The 20374-nt window shown below is 40.8% G+C and overlaps 1 protein-coding gene across 1 annotated transcript; it reads right to left on the reverse strand.

Moving 5' to 3' along the window:
* Nucleotides 1-1522: 1522 nt before the first annotated feature.
* UNC93A (unc-93 homolog A) lies at nt 1523-19491 on the reverse strand. The gene is made up of 8 exons (XM_066546108.1): nt 19405-19491; nt 15938-16119; nt 14911-15140; nt 11794-11919; nt 9219-9427; nt 7931-8066; nt 6209-6340; nt 1523-1812 (listed from the first exon to the last, which is right to left on the reverse strand). Exons 1-8 carry the CDS (start codon nt 19489-19491, stop codon nt 1523-1525), a joined length of 1392 nt encoding a protein of 463 aa, XP_066402205.1.
* Nucleotides 19492-20374: the final 883 nt, after the last annotated feature.

Consider the following 20374-nt stretch of genomic DNA (forward strand, 5'->3'; position numbering starts at 1 on the left):
GGATTCTTTAGCCACAATAGTTTTACCATTTGTATTTCCAACAGAGAGATCAACAGCATGACTTTGAGCTGACAGAGCAAAGGTGCAAGAGAAAGCTGCAGACGTGAGGGAGCCCACCTGTCACCTTCTCTTCTGCAGGACATAATAAATTTTACTTTATTGTATGAGACCTGGAAAAAAGCTCATCATGTGAAAAGCTATGAATCAACACGTGAAGTCTGAAGGGGAGTCCAGATGGTTGGGAACAAGAAATATAAGAAAGACAGTAAAGTAGCATGAAGTATGTTGCTGTTTAAAAGACGTAACAATTTGGGGATTTTTGTCACACAAATTGTGTTATTGTTGTCACACTGTGTGGTGCCTCATCCTACTGCTGTGGTTAGTAGCTGAGAGGAAGTAGTTTCAAATGTTATCTCCATGGCAGGCAACAACTTAGCTAGCTACATGTGGTTTATTTCCAGAGGCAGCACTAGTCTTGGACATGAAGAGCATTTGTCTGCACTTCCTTTGGTGCTGTCTGCCTCACACAGAGAATCTGAATGTGTCATTACCAGTAATGAACGTGAGGTCTGTACATTGCTCTCTCATTAAGATGCAGGGACACTGCACAGTAACTGTACTGTAAGACTCTTCTCTTTGCAGTAAAACCACAAAAATCCATATCTAGAAACAATATGGGTAAAACTAAAGAGAAGTTGAAATGAGATGATCCACTACAGGATACATGTGGATCTCTGTAGGTTACAGTGTAAGCCCATCCTCCTTTTCTCCCTATTTCTCTGTGACTTGCACTGTCACTTGCACTCTTATGCTCACCATGGCCTGGCTGCTCATCTTGAAAACAGCTCTGGCCCTGGATGGGAAAGCGGGGCAAGGTCATAACCACTGAAGTATTTTGTCTTGTAGAATGCATCTCTTTTAGGATGAAGCTGCTGTAAGTGGTGACAGAAAATTTTGAGACAGGAAAATCAAAAGACAAAGAGTGCTGAGATAGAGGGATGACATGGGCAGACTCACAGCTGTCTGCTGACCTGAGACAGGTGTGTGGACTCAGTGGTTGGCTGATTCTGTGGTGTGCAGATATAGCCAGTCTATAGGCTGATGCAATTTACAGCAGATGTTAAAGAATGCAACATAAATCTTTATAATTAATGGTTCCATGAAATGATGTGTATTAATTGCAATCAACTGAGCAACCCCAGTTGCCTCTTTCATTCTGCATGTGGTTTGACTGTAAAGATACACCAGACCTTATCTAAAGAAACAAAAAGGTGAGGACTTTAGGAATCTTGCTTACATTTCTTAAGACTTTATTAATTAGTTGGTCATCTGTGTGAAAGGGTAAAGTCAGATAAATCTTCCCTTATAAAGGTGAGATGTCAAAGGATGTTTTTACTCTTGAGACATTTGCATTATAATGGCCTTGAAATTCTGTTCCTTTACTCTCTTTCTGGATACAGTACACACTGGAGCACCCTTGGAGACATGCGTGTAAGGAGCTGGCCAGTTTGCTTTGCCTCTATCACTCAATCCAATCCCTGCTGGATTGCATGTGTGTTTCCTGGGAGTGGGGCCCCCCATTTTCCTTCTTTGTAGCAGCAGGTGTCCCAGGGGAGCTCTTAGCCTCGAGGTATTCCACCGCTCCGTAGGTCAGCATGGACAGCACAAGCACAGACAGTACAATGTAGGCTTTGATGTAGACTTGCAGTTTGGTGCTGTAAGCAAAGGCGATGACAAATCCAACTGATTCCCAGAGACGGTAATTTGCAAAGGCAGCCTCCTTGTTTTTCTCAAATAAAATGCCATAAAGTGCTGGAAGGAAGGAAGAAAGGAAGGAAAAACATGTCTTGTGAAGATTAAATCTGCAACCACATATTTTCTGCAAAGGGAATAAATAGAGCACAATGGGGAAGACAGACACTCCCTCATAAATGTCAGAGAAAGGAAAATACAAGCCTTGTCTTAAAAAGTTGTTGTGCTTCTGTGAATTGTAACAAATGAACTAGCAAAACAAACACAACAAAATAGAGAACATGGAAGAAAAGGGGAACAGAAATGTGAATAAGGAAGAAAGGATGTGAGCTAATGAAGATGGCATGACTTCTTTTTTCAAATTATTAGCTACAAAAATCAAGGGTTTTGCACTGATGAACAAGTAAGTAAGGAGAAAAAGCAGACATTGACATTGTAGAGTCTCTATGTATAACTATTGATAAGCTCATACCAAATCCCTACAAGCTTTCACAACATAGGCCCAGATTAAGTGTGCAAGTAAGACATGTCTCTCTTAATCAACCAGTTTTTCAAATTTTCATCTCATGGATGGGTTAGCCTTAGAATAGAATAGAATAGAAATCCTTGATGCATACAGAATCCTTGATAGAATAGAATATCCTTGATGCATACAGAACTTCGATGCAGCAACTGGAAAACTTACTTGATATTGAGACTCAGTTCAAGTGATCGTCCTAATGCAGTTGGGAAGGTCCCAATGAGCTCAGTCAGTTGCACACCCACCACTGGGATCCAGGGAGGGATTCCAGCCTCCAGGTCTGACTAGTGAAGCACACAGGGAAGGGCAGAGAGTTTGCTTTCCTCTGGCTGCTGAGCTAGCATCAGCAGTGACAAAGAACAGGACATTTACTCTCATTCAGACATGGTGTGTGCAGAGGGAAGAAGAATATAATGAACTTTGACTCTTTTCACCCACTTGTCTAACAACACATCTGTTTGAAATATGTCCATTCAGCCAAAAGGCAAAGAGGAATGCAAAGTTCTTTGAAAAATCTGAGTAGATTTGGCTACCCCTTCAGTTTTGTTAAGTAGGGGGAGACTTCATCTGTATGAAAAGCTTATGTGTCCTGATGACTGCAAGATGACATTTACTGAATTGTTTCAATTTAGGCATGATGGAAAATCTGGACAAGTGCATCACAAGATGCACTTAGTTCATTAAACTGGTTGAGTGGAGTGTAGATATTATAACCCTTCATAGTTTTGCCTAATAAATAAAAAAAGTACAAATTGTTCGTATTAATTTCCTGATATGCCCAGTGTTATCTTCTAGAAAGATATTAGGAAGGTTTCTAATGCCATGGCAGTTCTATGTCAAAAGGTTCTCTGGTTTTCAGCTGGTACATGTTTGCTATTTTGAAGCAAATTGCCTGGATGATCTTCAGCAGGACCTGCTGGGCTGAGTGAGTGAAGAGACTGCTAGTTCTGAATTTTCAGATTTCACTTCCATGGAAATTTTCCTGGGTTTTTGCCACTGCCTGTTCTCCTACTCATTCCCCTGGTACTAGTAGGCATGAGTATATAACAGGACTGCTAGAAATTATTTGAGTCCGGGTTTATAAACTCTTTAGACTAATATTCTTTCTAAAGACACAAATCAGCCTGGAAAGAACTTGGTTTTACTGTAGTCCACCTGATAGTTCCATGCTACACAATTGTTATGTCCCAGGTACAATTTTTGTCAGTGGGCAATATCAGCATCTGTGCTCAAGTTAGGTAAGAAAGAGCACTACATGCTCTGAAATGAAGTTGCTTTCATTGGAAATAAGTGAGAGCCCCCCCACACAAACAAAAACATGTCAGGAAAACTTTCTAAGATGAAGTGACTCATCCACTGTGAGCCTACATCTCCTCTAGGGGGTACTCGAGTATCAAATATCCACAGGAGCACAAAGCAAACCAAAGAATGCCTGAAGTACGTGGCACTGTGCCATTTATGTATTCACTGGTTCATCTACTGGCGCCCAAGCAGCACTCATGGGACTTCAGCAAAGGAAGGACCACAGACCTTGTAACCCAATGTTATTTTGGAGGTCTTATCTCACCTCATAGTCTTTGGTGCTGGGAATTTCTTATGTGAGGCATATCTCTATAAAACTTTTGAAGGCGAGAAGACATTCAGTCCTATGTGGGTATGTAAAACTGAAGATCCTATTCTGGGATGCAGCATTGTGGGGTAGTGTCGCTGCACCTCTCTATTCATCACTTTCATGTCATCACTTGATGTTTCATTGTGACAATGTGACAAAGTGAACTTTGTGTAATTTTATAAATGGGAGCTGTGAAACAGCTGAGTAAGGTACAGACCAAAAAAAAAATCACTACGCAAGACAAAAAGAACATTTGGGTGTTTTCCAAATGTGAAAGTTTTCACACAAATGTGAAATTTTCACAAGTATCTCGCAGGAATCTGGGAATGGAGATGACCTGAAACAGTGCTGTAAATAGAGATTAATCCAGTCACATAGCTGCAGAGCTCACTCAGCATCAAGTAAGCATGAAGCATTGTCCATTGTTTTTGCCTCATTTGGGGGTTTGGATTCTACAGTCACTTTTCAGCCACCTTCTCTAATACTCAAGTCCTCTGTACTTACCTCTTTCTTCCCTAATGTGGGCATCAGCTGCTTTTTTGTCAGTCATGCAGGGACCTTACTGAGGAAGCATGCTCCTCAAGGACATTTCAAATGTATGTAAATGCTAGAAGAGGGGGTACAAAGCCCAGCTCTTTTCAGTGGTGTCCAAGAAAAGTGGGCAAGAGGAGATGGGCATAAATTGAAATACATGTGGTTTCCTCTGAACATCAGGAATTTTTTTTACTATGAGGGTGACTGAGCACTGCCACAGGTTTCCCAGAGAGGATGTGGAGTGTCCTTCTCTAGAAAATATCAAAGGGTCCCTGGGCATGGTCCTGAGAGAGTGGCTGTGCCCAGATGGCCCTGCTTGAGCAAGGCAGATGAAGTCCAGAGGTCCTTTCCATCCCTAACCCCACTGTGATTCTGAAAGAAGCACAATATCCAAGGACAAGGCTTTCTGGATAAGATGGAAGCAGGACAAAGGACAGGTCCTTTATCCCAGTGGAAGACTAAGATGAGTTCTCAAAAGTGTTAGGAAAAAACTCACAGAGCAGTCAAAATGACTGTGGCTGAAGAAGCAGGAAATGAATGAACAGCTTTGCTTAAGAGAGAGCAAATCCCCACTGATGTTCTCCTTCCATGGCTCTAAGTATTACTAAGAGCACTGGTTTAAAATTTTTATCTAAGGCACAAGCCTCTGGTAAGGATGTGAGATAGTGAGACGGTGTCCCTTGATGTGTGTACTAGCTCTCCTCTAGGGGATATGAGCTGGAGCTGCTGGAGGGGCAGAGAAGGATGCTGGCCCCTGTGTGCTAGAGGCAGGGACATGTGTTTGAAAGGAGATCACTACCAGTGCCAGGCAATGGACTGCCATGTTTTCCATCTGGCTGTCTAGTAGGAACATGCCACTTTATCTAGTGGGTGAAATCTTCTAAGGCCCTAAAACAACCAAAGGGATCAGAGGAAGGAAGGCCAAGACACATAACCTCATGTGTGTCCAGAGGAGCACTTTCCCCTGAAGTGATTTTGTAACAATGTGATATAATTCCAGCTTAAAGTTTTGGCAATGAATTCCATACTTTGTTTTTGCATTGCGTGAGAAATAATATTCATTTTGATTTCTATACAGGCTTCTGCCTGATAGCTTTATCTAGTGCCACTAGTCCTGCTTTTAGGAGATATCATTAATGTCAAGTCACCTTCTCCATAAAATTAATTACCTTACTGACTGCTTTCCATACTTACCTCTTGTCCAGGCTAAAGATTTCTAGCTTTTTAGTCTTCCTTCAAGGAAAAGTGCCCCATGACCTTGCTCCTTTTTATTGCCTACTTATGCGTTATCACACTGGATTATGAGTTTTGAAATGAAGTAAATCAGAGCTGTATGAAGTTACTTGGCTACATAATATTGCTTTCTGTGGTTTTCTCCTACATTTTTTCCAATATCTCCTAACAGACAATTTTCTGCTTCTTTTGTTGCTGAGCTTTGAGTTAATTTTTATCCAGAGTGCTCTCCTTTATTGCGAAAGACAGACTAAATGTATAGTTCTTCTTAGTTTCTAAATTACTTTGAAATACTTGTACTCCTCCAGAATATTTATTCTGAATATCCATTACCATCCTCTGCAGTATTCTTCTCTCTTCATCTTGGAAAAATTGGCTCAATGAGTATTTGCATTCTTACTCCCAACTTTTTCTATTTCTTCTGCTTTCCAATGAGTCAACACTTTTTTAGCTGCTCTCTGAAAGCATTATCATTGTTATGCAGCATTTTTTCATAGATTCAAACATGCAGACTTTTATATCTTGAGAGAATACATTTCATTGCCACCAGGACTTACCATTAGTTTGTGTTTGCCAAACAGCATCAGATACACCCCAAAGACCAGGGATTACAAAAAACACAGCAAGCTGCTTGGGATCAGGTTTCCAGAGCAGTACTGTTATTATACAGCTTGTGTTCAGAACTGCAGCTGTTGATTTAGAAGGAAATAAAGAAGAGAAATATAGATGCAATTTTAATCAGGACAGATTGTGGTAGATAACACTTTTTTATTCCACCCTCACCAAAGCACAAGGCAATCTTAAAATCTTTCTGGTTCATTGAGCTTTGTGCTGACTGAGCTGATATCACATGAAACACAAGACAATGCAGGCCTTTGACAGTGTCTAATTCATAATTCTGAGCAGGGTCCTGAGCTGAGAGATGCTCAGTGCTGGTATGGTTGCAGCCCAAAGGACACGAACCACTGAGTAGGAGAAGGAGCTTCTGAAAGGCTTGCAGTCACCATGTGAGGCGTGTGGGAAGGCGGAGCAAACACCCTTCTGCTCTCCGTGTCTTAAATGAAGTTTTCATTTAGAAAACCTCATTTAAGACAAGGAGAGTAGAAGGGGGACAGAGGGGACAATTAAGGACTTCTAGAAGGTGGCTTTGGGTCTTTATTTTGAAAAGTGGTTTGTAAATGAGTCACAGATTTTTTTCCCCCACAGGTGCACATTCACAGGTTGAGTAAAATGACCACTAAACAGAATTGAGAGGTTCAGAGGTGTTCCATTTCTACCACTACAGTTCTGGGGGAGATTTAATTGTTTATTGCTACTATATAGTGGTTTTGGTTTTTGATTTTTTGGGGTTTTTTTATATCTGAGTTTTATAGACTGAGACACGCACCTAGAACAGACAGAAGAATCTTTGAGCTAGTGACCATAACAGAAAGTGCTCTAAATTTCTTCTTCCTTGTCCAGGTTTAAAATTTCCTGTGGACAAAATGGCTAGAATGTCTTGATGCATATTGATCTATCAGTGATGTTACTAATAATACAAATTATTGCATAGTGGAAAAAGGGTATTAGTCCACTTCCGTATGCATAATGCATACAGAGCCACAAAAGATATATTTCTTGGTATTTTTTTAACGCCTCCATTACTCATTAGAACAATGTTCTCTGGAGGGGGAGATGTTCTTAAATATGCAAATCTTTTCTCAAGGCAACATGAAAATTACTGTCCCATACACAAGCCCTTAAGTTATTCTAGCCTGATACATGGCTTTCTTCTACTTTTCTCCCTATAGAACAAGTACTAAAAAGGACAACAGGCCAACTTTTAAAAAGCTTCCTGAAATTTCACTGAAATTTCCAAGTTTGTAATTTCCTGAGACTCAGGTCAACAGTGACTTGCTTTCACTCCATAAGGGTGAGGAGGTTTCAGCCCAGTGGAGAAATCCTACTTATGATAGTGCAAGTCTCAACATCTGCATGGTAAGATCATTTGTCATTGGCTGCATCAAAGCTATAGGACACTTTCTGCCCAGATAGAGCCCTCCAAAGCAGGCTGAACTTACATCACCAGCAAAGTGATGTAAGGCAAAGACAGCAATACAATGCTTAACTGTGAGCTGAGCTGCCTCTCTTCTCATGAGTGAAGTTTGTGAAGCCTGCCTCTAGACTGACTTTGGCTTTAATTGATAGCTGACAGCAAGCTATCCCTTTGTACATGCAAAAGAGGGAGTAGAGGATTTGATTACATGTGGTGATCAGTCATTCAAGAAATGTTTACATACCTAATGCAAATAGAAGTTTTCTACCTGTGAACTGGGAGATCTTTCCAAAGAGCAGAGAGCAGAGGGAATTTATACCTGCAAAGCAGATCATCATATAGCCAACATACTGTATCCCCAGGGCACAGGTCACAAAACTCTGGAAGAGAAGGGATAGTGGTGTCACATTTTCTTTGATAAAAATAAACGGCTAAAGTTCAGGTATCTTAGCCTGAGTGTTTGGTAAATAGCCAGCATGGATGAGATAAAAGGAGCACTGCTAGAGAGTTTGCTGACAAGTCTCTGCTGCATTGACATAGCTGGCCTTCAGGGGCAACTTTGCTATCCCAGTTCCCAATCAGACTGATGCCATGCAAACAGGGGAATAACAAGCAGAACAAATCTGAGCACTGCTTCCTGTACAAATACAAATTTAATTGTACAAATAAAAGTCCTGGAAGTAGCACTAAGAATTTTCTGCCCTTCCCATGGTAGCCCAAGAGATGAAAATTGATGATTGACACTATGGTCATGACAGAGCAGCTCCCAAAAAATAAGAGAGCCTCTTCTATAAGAGCATATAACCAGTGGAGGTTGCTATGGAGTGCCCCTTTCAGTCTGTTCCAGCACAGCAACAAGTGCACCGTTCCATCTGATTTATTTACAAGGTTTGAAAGCCTTAAGCATGAAAGAAGCAGCTCAGGAAGGTTGTCCTCTTTCTTTTGAGGCTTTCTCAACAAATGCCAGGAGAACACACCTGCTGCATGTCTAGGTTTGTTGAGAAACTGGAGGATCAGAGGTGGTTTGAATCCCTTCAATCTGTCAGGCTCTGGACCTGCTGCAGGAGTGAGTGGTGAGGGCTTTCAGCCAGCCATGCTGAGGACTTGCCCTCTTACTGTAAAGGTTGTCAAAATAAAATATGTGGAATGTGTGCTGACTTGCATTTATACAGGCTCTAGGGAAACCAGAAGAGGAAGGAAGATATGAAAGCTTTGCTGGCTTCTGGCTTTTCTCCCAGTTTGTTATTTACCACAAGATGAAGAGTTTGGACCTGTAGCTCTCTGCTGCGGCCTCCACTGGTGAGTTAAGCTCTCTACTGCATTATTTTTGAGGCTGTTCCAAGGGACATATTTACTGATGTTTGAAGATGTCACTCAGAGGTCATTAATGTAGAAGCAAGCAGTAATTTTATAATCCACAAATCATCATTAAAAACATCTTCATTTGACAAGTAAATATTGATCAGATGTAATAATAAGATGCAACAGCACAAAAAAATGAGACAGAAATATATTTTCATTTACATGCATACCTTTGAGAAGTCACCACTAAGAAATGCCTGTTCAAACCCACTGTACATTGTCAGAGGGATTAGAAGACACTGTCTTTTATCTTTAAGATGCCGTAAAGTTGCTAGGAACGTAGACCAAAAGGGTGTTTTTTCTTTCTCAGTCTCTGCTTGGTCAGATTTGATCTGGTCCAGAAATATAATAACCAGCAACACGGCTAGCACACCACTAGCTGCAAAAAAAAGCAAAACAAAAAGTTCATGAAAAACTGAGGAATGCTGAAAGAATGATGGGAAGTTGCTTGCTGCTGTTACTGCTCTGACTTGGTGCTTAGCTCTCTGTGGGGTATTTTGGCAGCTGCCTCAGATTCCGCTTCAGTGTAAAGGCCATTTCTGTATAAACAAGAAGGCCTGATCTACATTCACATCTTCTGCATACAGCTGTGCACTGGCAAATCCCCTCAGCTCAGCTGTGGCTGGGCTGTTGTGACAGCCGCCGGTGCACGGCCGCAGAGGGTGACGGCTCACCCTGCCAGGGCGGCCAGGGCCACGGCCATGGGAGCTGGCCAGAAACAGCTCCCTCCCTCAGGAGCTATCAGAAGGCTTTAAATCAACAAGAGAGAGGAGTGCTCACTTCCAGTGCCAAGGTTTTCATGGCTAGCAGGGCTCTTCTTTCAAATACATGGAAAGAATAATAAATGCTCTCTTGAAACCCAGTATATGTTGTGCCTTTTTTTTTTTTTTTTTTTTTGGCTCAGAACCATGCTTTGAGTATGGAATATATGCTGTTTTGAAGGTGATAGCGAACAGCTCTAGTTAACTTGAAAAGATGGAAGTTACAGCTTCAAACCTATAATTTCCAAGCAGAAGCAGCATATAAAAGAATATATGGAGTAGTTAATCAGAAAATGATCATGCCTGTATCAGTCTAGATTTATTGCTTGTGTAGTGAATCAAAACAATTTTTTTCATGTTATCGAGAAGGCAACCATGCCTCATAATACACATGAGACAACCACAGATTCACAACTGATTGCTTCATTAAGGATGCAGGGCATGATAATGTTTCCTCACTTATGCTGACTAGAATTCCATCCATGGAAAGAGCTACAGTTCAGAGTAAGATGAGAACTGGACACCTCTTTCCACCCACTTTGCTTATTTAATGTGCTCCTATAATATGTTTATGGATATTGTCTCTACTGTGAACTTTTAATATCCAAATACATCAGCGGATTTACAATAAATTGCCTCATTTTTTTATTGCTTATTATTTTTCATCCATGTCTCCTAGAATTTCTCTAGTGTACTGGTTCCCCACTCTGGCTGAGCTGTAAATCCTTTGTGATTCAAGTCATTAGTGGTTCTGCCAGTGTTTATTAGTATTTATGGACTATTTGCTGGACTTATATGGATGAGAGCAGGACATCCACATTTTCAGGAAAAATATATATAACAAATATGTTAAATGAATCAAGAACAATTGTAGGAGATAATGGCATGGCTTAACAGTGGTTGGTATGACCATAACTAGAAACATTCACAGACCTTGAGAAAGTAAAACAGCAGAAGAGTTATCCATTATTGTCTCCCCCCAAGCTGGGTAAAACAAGCATTCAGCCATCAAATAGAGGACACATTTTAAAAATGTCTGTGAATGAAATATTTAGCCAGTTACTCTCCCTTGAGGTAAGAAAAGACATCTCTTTTATTAAGAGCTTCAAAGAAAAACGAAACCCCAGTGACGCAGGGTCAGGAGGAAGCAGGGTTGCATTCACTTTGCATGCACAAAGCCTAAGGAAGTGCTGTATATGTTAGTCATCAAATTTAAATTTAAACTTTACAGACAAACATGCCTTGAGCAGAAAGTCATCAGCTCCAGTATATTCTGGGAGAAGAGTGGGGGCATATCTTTTACACTTTCTCACCAATTAGGAATGGAGGATGGGGACAGAGGAAGAGTTTTCTGCAATGCCCTTGTGCACTGAGACCTGGCCCTGCCTGGATCACATACACTCTATTGGAGTGTATGGCAAATTCTATGTTTTTGTCTCAGCACAGAGACTACCTCTACGTTCAGAGACTAAAAATATTTTGACAGAGCTAAGGTGCACATTGCCTTACCAGATACTTTCCTTTATCCAGAGAATAACTTCTTTTGAGTGGGATACTTTTTGGAACTTTTCCTCACTCAGTTAATCCTTGCACATCTATTTTCTCTTTTAATGGCATCAGCTTCCCTGTATTTAATTCTTTTCTAGTCTTGTGCAAGGAAGGTCTATAGCAGCTGTAGTTACTAAATGGGAGATATGCCAATTTGCCTGGTTGAATCTGAGTTACCACACTGGACTTCAGCTTTATTCCAGGTGAAAAATGTAGAGAATATCTTTCTCCTTTAGATAAAAATGATACAGCTCTGGCATAAAGCATTAGAACTATTTAGGAAGGAATTGTTTATAGGTCTCACATATCTCATTTTCCTTTAGCAAATTGGATTGAAGGAGAAAGTCAGAATCTTCATTTGTAAAGCCATACTAGATTCCACTAGTACTAGGCTTTCCACCAGTGATAGTGATTAAAGATTGTGTGGATCACTCACCACTATAGACCCCTAACAGTGTGTAGATTAAGGAGTCGGAGGGTCTTTCTGACCCAGTGCTGTTAGTGGTATCAGTCAGGCAGTCATACGCTCCACAGCATTCCAGGTCTTCTTCTGAGATCTCCCCTAATTAAGAACCAAATGAAAGGCAGGTCAGTGAAGAGATCAGCTAAGTCCACACTATGTGTCAGGATATGAGAATGTAAGGAATCCAGTGCTTAGTGATTGGTCCTGGTTTCAAGTCTTTCCTGAGTAGAGATATTTAACTTCAGAATCCCCATTTAACACACACAAATTTTGGTTTAAGAGAAACAAAGGAGACACTGAACACTGAATTAATGGTTACATGAGGACAGGGACTAAAGTTAGAGCTGAAATTTGAATCCAAGCTCAATTTGCAGTATTCAAAGTTTGAGTATATATTTTTACATCTTATTCATAATACTTCATGAGATAGGTCTCTAAGTTTACACCAGCAAAGGACTGATGGACTTCAGTTCTTACAGCCACCCTGCATTTTCCTCTCCAGATAATTTCTGTATATGTTAAAGGAACAGAAACCACCTCAAAACATTTTTTTAATATAAATTCAAATTATTATTACACAGTATTGCAGTCTTCCAAGCAGCCTACTTTTCCTGACTTTATTGTTTTACTACTGCCTTTATGACTTTCTAAGAACACACTTGAAACTAACAGTTCAGCAGGGTTTGCAGTAAGACCTTTGCTTTGTGCAGTCCTATCACTTTTGTGCAGGGCATATGTCAGAGCCACAAACACACATGTACTCACACTGTCACAAGCACACTGTGCCCACTTCCTCCAGTACCCTCTTAGTAAAGAATGAAGGCTAACCCAAAGTGTAAGCCTGAATAAACTGTCTCCTGGAGGAGGAAGATCCAAAGCCCACACAATAATTTTAGTGCTTTCACTGCAGAATTTGTCTGTGGTCCAAGCACTATAAAGGGCAATACAGCTGTACCTTGGCTGATTCCTTAAGGAAGAGCTGATCCATAATTTTTCAATTAAGCTTATTGTGTAACTACTTTTAGTGTGTTTTTCCTCATTGCTTCCCATCAAAGTTGCTGTGATGTGAATCAGCTGTCTGACCAGCTTCATAAACAACTTTAGGTTCAACATAAAATAAAATGTAGTAATGTAAAGAAAATCATTACCTACTATAGTCTACTACTACTACAGACCTTCAGCAAAAAACAGACAAACAGACCTTCAGCAAATTGCCACATGCAAAAGGTGAGTCACATGAATGAAGTGTGGAAATGTGTAAAAGAAGTTTTTTATCTGTTCCTGCATCATCTGAAGATGAAGCTGCACATGTAATTAGTCATATGCAAGTGCAAGGCAGGGTTTGCACTGTTTCTTTTGAATTAAAACTGTAATATTCGTGAGTGAGGAAGGATGACTCTTGAAATCTACACTGATTACTGTCTTTGGTTTTGGTATTACCATATGGTGTAACTTTGCCTTGCTGTGCCTGGATGCAGTGATGCAGGCAATGTGTCTACAGTAGGTACATGTCTGAATTTTATCCATTTTTATTCTCCAAATACATACTATATCTTTCCTACTGCTCAGCGAAACAGCACATTTTAAGTACATGAAAATATGAATGGGTGCCTTTGCACAAGCCACAGAGGAGAGAAAAAGAATTGCATGAGCTTCTTACCCCCTTGCCCCAGCAAAGAAGTTCCCTCTAGATTAAAGCTGTGTACCACTGAGAAGGCACAGTAGAGAAACTTATGTTATAACTGCTCATCACTGCCGTGAAGATGTGCAAAGCCTTTGGCTTTGAGAGCTGCTCACAGGAACACAGATTTTTCTGAGATTCCATGCAATAGATAAAAAAATAAGCATCTTTTAAATTTGGAGGAACATCCTCAAAAGTAAAACTAGGAAGGGATTTACAAGACCAAAAAACCAGAGGAGAGTCAAATGGTTGGAGTCTGTACAGACCCCACAGCTGCACCACTGCCTCTACCCTGCAAGTGAAATCAGAACAGACATTCCCTCCAGAGATATTGTGTGGCTCTGGGATCAGGTCAGCAGGGCTCCACTGCACTTGAAAAGGTCTGCCAGCATTCTGCTTTAATGGTGCTTCACCTACAGTTACTGAGGTTTAAAGGAAGGATGATTCTAGGTAAGTATCACACCTTGTGACAACTACTTTGCCATAAATCCAAGGATTCAAAGATTAAAACCTGATGCCAGCTTCCTGACATTTAGCTTTAACCTAGTAGCTATTTCAGAACTCTTCAGAGGACATACTGCTTAACTGAGACAGGAAAGAGGTAACTTCTTGCTACTCATAGTAGCAGTGTATATGGAAAGTTCTCTCCATGTCTGGAGAACAACCCTGTTTTGATTTTGACAGGATGTGGAATATGCAGGAGACTGCAATGATAAGACACCACAGCATTTTGAATCTGTAAGGTGGCATCCAAATATTAATTTATCTTCACAACTACCCTTTTAAAATTGACACCAATTATATGCATGGGAAATGAGGGCACTGCTGCTGAGTGATTTCTTCAAGCTACATTGGCATCTGCTGTCTGAGCCTGAAATACAGCAGAGGAGCCCTGGCACACAGGCTCCTGCCAACAGCTACTGCTATTTCTTCTTGACAGCTCTGTACAGCACTCATTTTCAGCAAGCCCAGCAACCAGTCTGACTAATTTTGAATGCATAACAGCAAATTAACCCAATACTACAAGCTTTGCAAAAAGGTTGGTCCAGTATTTTGCCTTTTGTTTTAAACCACTTTTAACAGAAGTCAGATGTGAAGTACTGTCACTGCCTGCAGCCTATCTATGCTTTGCAATCCAGGAGTAGAATTCAAACAGAATTCAATAGAGTTCTATTTTTTAGCTATTTGTCTGAACTCTCTTTATGGCTGATTTTTGATAGAAAATAGTCACTTTCAGAGAGAAATTTATCTCATCTATTTCACATATCTATCCTCAGATGGGCTAACTCTCATCTGAAGTGCCTGTTTCCACTGACTATGAAAGCTCAGCTGCAGGAACCTACCTCTCATCTATCTAGAACTAGTTGATGTTTATAGAAAGAAGTGCCAAAATTTTAAATACATTTTACCTTGGTTTGAAGATTGGCTAAGTATCAAGGATGAGATAAGATTTCCCCAGACGCCGGAAGTCTGAAACACCAGAAAGAAGATCCCAAAGTATTGGTTGATAATGTCTCTAGCACTTTTTCCTGCTTTCTCAGCATACAAAGTACCAGCAATAGTGAGGTAAGTGCATTTGGCAGACCAGAGTGGTGCTCCTCCTAAACCCAGGATCATAGAGGTAGGGATAAGTGTGTACCTGCCAAAGAACACTTTATTTAGCATAGCTGTTGCCATTAGCATAATAATCATTTGCCCAAAGATCCAGCAGCAAAAATAGACATCAAAGAAATAGATTTATCCTTTTTATGATATAATAAATCTGTTACATGGAATCAAGAGAAGGCTAACCTTGTGAAGTTTAGGCTGTGCAAGCATATGCAGGTCTGGGCAGGGACCAGGCCTAGGCCAGGCTGGCTGGGTCTGTGCTCATGTGCCATAACTTCTCATAAGTTAAACTATGTTAAACTGAGAACTAAATTGCACATGCACTTCAGAAGATGGATATTGACAACTTTCCCCTACAGACTTGCAGCCCTTGTCACTGGAGAGCAGAAGTTGGTCATCCACCCTTAGAAAGAGCTAGGCAGGAGTTAGCCTTCTCTTGTAGTCCTCTTCTCCCAGAGCTACTGGCTGGAAGACAGTCCTCCCTTCAACCTTTTCAAAAACAACCCTAAAAGTCTTTTGACTTTTAAATTAAACTCCTGATTTTTTTCCCCCAAAGGGGAATCTCTGCTACAAACATGAGTTAGAGAAGCAACTTCAGGTGAGTAGATGGATGTATTCATTCTGACTCTTTGCAACTTTTCACCTCTCTGGTCCACCTAAAACTGGATTTATTTATATCAATTTGTTCCAAGTAGCACCTTTGGCATCCAACTTTCTACTCTGCAACACAGAGTTAGAGTAGGAATGGAGAAGAAAAAGAAGAAAGAACTTTGCCCTTACATATTTTGTTTGAACACAACAGAGAGGGTTAAAGGATTTCAATCCTACCAGCTAGCATAGAAGTTCCCTAAGGAGTAGGCGACATAGCAGCACATAGAGACTGCAATGGTCCACTTGCAGCCCAGCTTCTTGATGATGATTGGAGGCAGGAACATGGATGATAAGGTGAGTGCAGCATACAGAACACTTAGGGAAGCAACACCCAGGCCTTCTTCTGCGTTGAGACTGCTCTGCAGGGACAAAAACAGCAACTGAGACAAATTTTACCACAGGTACATATTACTAGACAGTGTACAGAGAGTGGCTTTGGGCAGAAATAAAGAGACATAGCATCTGGGGCTGGGTATTGCTGTCTCATTTCCCCAAAACAGCCTTATTATGGACTTGGAAATTTCTTCAAAATGTTAGACCATTTATGAAAACATGATACAATACCAGGTGAGGATTGCCCAGATTCAAAGCTTTGGTAAGTCATTCTTTAGATTATTTAATGTTATTTGTTTGAGTTTCTCTTTGAAAGCAAGTTGAATTAAAGATAACCTCTTTTCTTGGCCTTCATTTGTTGTCTCGGGCAGGAATATTCTCAGATCTGCACTACAAGGGCTGGCATAGCAATACTGGGAGATTCTTTGCTTTAAGAAAGATTTCTAAAAAAAAATTTCTAAAATTTTCAGAGGTCAAGGTCCAAATATCCTACTAGGCTTGCAGTGGCCCTTAGTAGTTGGAAGTAACTGATTCACATACATTTTCACAAAGAAGGAATAGATTTTACTGATTTAACCAGGTTTTATAGTTTTATGCTCAAAATAGTTATCCTCTTGTCTTGATGCTCTGAAAGTTGAAATGAGAAGATCAGTTTGGGAGACCTGGACAAGCCTGAAAAATGGGTCCATGCGAACCTAATGAGGATCAAGAAGTCCAAATTCAAGGTGCTACCCCTGGGTCAAGGCAATCCCAGACATGAGTACAGACTGGGAGGAGAACACATTGAGAGTAGCCCTACAGGGGAGGACTTGAGAATTCTGTGCATGAGAACCTGGACAAGAGCAACAGTGTGTGCTCACAGCCCAGAAGGCCAGCTGCATCCTGGGCTGCATCAAAATTAGTGTGACCAGCAGGGCAAGGGAAGTGATCTCCCCCTCTACTCTGCTCTGGTGAGTCCGCATCTGAAGCACTGCATCCAGTTTTGGGGTCCCTGGCACAGGAAGGACATGCACCTGTTGGAGAGGAGGGCCATGAAGATGATCAGAGGGATGGGCCACCTCTCCTAGACAGGCTGAGAGAGTTGGGATTGTTCAGCCAGGAGAAGAGAAGACTCCAGGAAGACCTCACTGCAGCCTTTCAGTACTCAAAGGGGACCTTAAATAGGGAGGATGTGACTTTTCACAAGGGCAGATAGTCAGAGGCCAAGAAAGGGCAATAGTTTTAAACTAAAAGAGAGATTTATGGTAGATATTAGAAAGAAAATCTTTACTGTGAGGGTGGTGAGGCATTGGAGGAGGTTGTCCAGAAAATCTGTGGATACTCCATCCTTGGAGATGTTCAAGCCCAGACTGGATGGAGCTTTGAGCAACCTGGTTTAGTGGAAGGTGTCCTTGCCCATGGTGGAGGGTTGGAATGAGATGATCTTTAAGGTCCTTTCCAGCCAAATAATTCTGCAATTCTGTGCTGCTTAGCAATGTTTTCTTGATTGTTTTGATTAATAGGTGATATGCTTCAGCATGATTTTGGAAGGGGGACTGGATGCTGAGGGGGTGGCACTGGAGAGCGTTGTAGGGGAATGAAGCTGTTGGTGGCTTCATGGAACACTTTCCAAGCCTGCAGTGGCTGTGCAATCTGGCCATGCAGGACCTTGGTGGCAGTCATGCAGCACGCTTGGAGATAGCCAGGTACCAGGACAGTGAGGTGAGGACAGTCTCTGTTAGAGCAGGGCCAAGGCATTTGATAATTGGAATAGTTGTTTTGTAAACAGGCAAAGAGGCTTCCTGATCTCAGAGGTCTTATTCTTGAAATATCACATGCCTGGTTTTGTCATCTACAATTTCCAAAAATTAAAAGCCAGGCTTCCACAATCATATGATTTTTACTGTCTGGGGTTTTTTGGTTTTGTTTTGGTCTTGTTTTGGTTTGGGTTTGGGTTTTTTTTTTGTGGTTTTTGTTTGTTTGTTTGTTTTTTAGGTTTTTTGTGGGTTTTTGTTGTTGTTATTGTTGGGGCGAGGGGGGTCTGAGTAGTGAAATATTGAAATTAATTATGAAAATTTTTAATATTCCAGTTACAGATGCACAGGTTCACAGAATATTCTGAGTTGGAAGGGACCCACAGGATCATCAAGTCCCACTCTGAAGTAAATGGCTGTATGGGCACTGAACTCACAGCCTTGCTGTTATCAGCACCAGCTGTTTCTGATGGAGGGACTGACTTGCAGCTTCAAGGGTTTATCTTCCTCTGCATTATCAGTCTCCCCAACTCACAATACCTCCAACCAGTTTTGGGACTGTTTTTGCAGAACAGTCCTGAGTTCAGAATCTGACAATGCCAGCAAAGAAAAGCTGTTCAAGGAAAGAAGAGAGATGTACAGAACAAGGACAGACCTCCTCCTGAAATGAGGTCAAGCTGTCATTATTGCAAACAAGTTCATCCTGTTATGTATCAAGTTCCACCTTTAAGGCATAGAGATTCCCACTCCAGTTGGAAAATTCAATACAGGTGATCATGGTCATACATTAATATCTTGCCTAAAGTTGCTTGTCAATTTCTTCTATTCATTTATCAGCCACTAGACCAGCAGAGCCTTTTAGGCTGAGAAGTTTCTCCTTGTGTTTATCTACTCAGAAGCATTCATAGACAGCAACAGAAACCCTCAGTCTTTTATTTTGAATGAGCAAGAGAGCTCTAATGGTAACCTGAGTATTCAAGTCATTCTAGTAACCCATCTCTGCTACTATGTTTTAGGATGTTAATGCCAGTAAAGCTACAATTGCTTTATTAAAAAATAATATGTTTTACTCTTATGTTATATCATGAGCCTAGAAATTACTATATTATTTTATGCTTAAACTATTTAATGGTTTGGGCATAATTTTTAATAATTTCACATTGCTGTGCAATAATAATTATTATAAAATCTCAGCAATTTAGAAATATTCAAAACAAATCATTTCCAGAAACTGAATTGTTTTCCATTTGGCAATATCTTTTTTTGAGAAAAGTCATCTCAGGTTAATTTTGTTTTCTGTTTCCATTGAAACAAATTTTGTGGATCTAGAGTAGTAGCATGACACAAGTATGCAAGCTATTTGAGAAATACTAGAATGAAATATTTAGTAAATGCTGCAGATCTGGGTGAAGAATAGTAACCTGCAGCAAGTTAATGTTCTAACCCACCTTATAAAAAATACTGTGCATGCCTTCCTCACAGACAGCATGGAAAGACTGATGTATTTCACACTACCAGTTGGCCTGATGCCCTTCCAGACCAGCTGTCCTGATAGCCTATGGGAGATGCCCCTCTTACCTGTAGGCTCTGGAGTCCTGAGTAAGCAGTAAAGAGAAGTAAAAATCCAAAAGAAATGACCAAAACATTCTTAAGATTCCTTTCCATGTTGATTCATAGAAGATAAAAGGTCTGCCGGTGGGCAAAGCTGATCCAATTATTCCAGGGGATGATTTGAGGTGGAGAAAAACAGCTTATGCCTTGTTGGAAAAGGTCACTTTTTTCTGCGTTTGTAGAGAAGAGAGTTGCTAATTATTTGAAGACTGACCAGTGAACTTTACTTTTAAGTAATACTGAAAACTTGTTGTTACTCATTCACTTGTTACTCATGCAAAGACCAGCAGTCCCAAGGGCACCTATCATGTTTTTTTTACAGAGGTATATAAGGTTGTGTCCCTTGCAACACTTGCACCTATTTGAGTATTGAAGTAATATATTATATGGCTCTCCACTATGATCAGCACAGAAGAAAAAAATTGCAAGCTGTGAAATCATTTTCCATCATAAAGATACACAAGGCCATAAGGGACAAAGATTAAACTCTGTGCTGAAATCTATACCAAGCCTCTTGCTTAACTATTGACAAAAGCATGCTAGGAAATGAGAGTGTGCTACAGCTCGCTCTGCATACACCAGCTCCATGACTGGGCAGCACAGAATCCCAAAGCTGCTGTCTGCTTGGCAACTGGGACACCCTTCATTCATGGGGAACCTTGGGGCTTTGGTCCCTCAAGTTTACCAAATTGTACTCATGAAAATTATTTTTCCTCATCTTTCTCATCAATGCAGAAGCCAAAAAGAAGAAAGGTGGATTGAGCAGATAACTGAAAAAGCAAGTTCCCCTCCCCTTCTCTGGCCCTAAGACTGGCAGGGTGAATGGACCCTTCCTGCATCTGTAGCAGAGGAGGGATTTGAACTTGGAAGCAAAGGGGAATCCAAAAACGTCCATGCTAAAATGTAAACAGGTCTGTAGGGTGTCCACAGTGTCCAT

The sequence above is a fragment of the Molothrus aeneus genome, chromosome 3 (genome assembly GCF_037042795.1).
Source record: "Molothrus aeneus isolate 106 chromosome 3, BPBGC_Maene_1.0, whole genome shotgun sequence".
Lineage (NCBI taxonomy): Eukaryota > Metazoa > Chordata > Aves > Passeriformes > Icteridae > Molothrus > Molothrus aeneus.

What these genes read in the sequence shown, in the direction of transcription:
- UNC93A (XM_066546108.1), bottom strand. Translation starts at nt 19,491, where the DNA reads ATGGAAAGGAATCTTAAGAATGTTTTGGTCATTTCTTTTGGATTTTTA. An exon ending in GGGAACTTCTATGCTAGCTG is followed by an intron (nt 15,141 to 15,937) that starts GTAGGATTGAAA and finishes GTTCTTTGGCAG; the next exon opens with GTACACACTTATCCCTACCT. An exon ending in TAGCCAATCTTCAAACCAAG is followed by an intron (nt 11,920 to 14,910) that starts GTAAAATGTATT and finishes GTTCTTAATTAG; the next exon opens with GGGAGATCTCAGAAGAAGAC.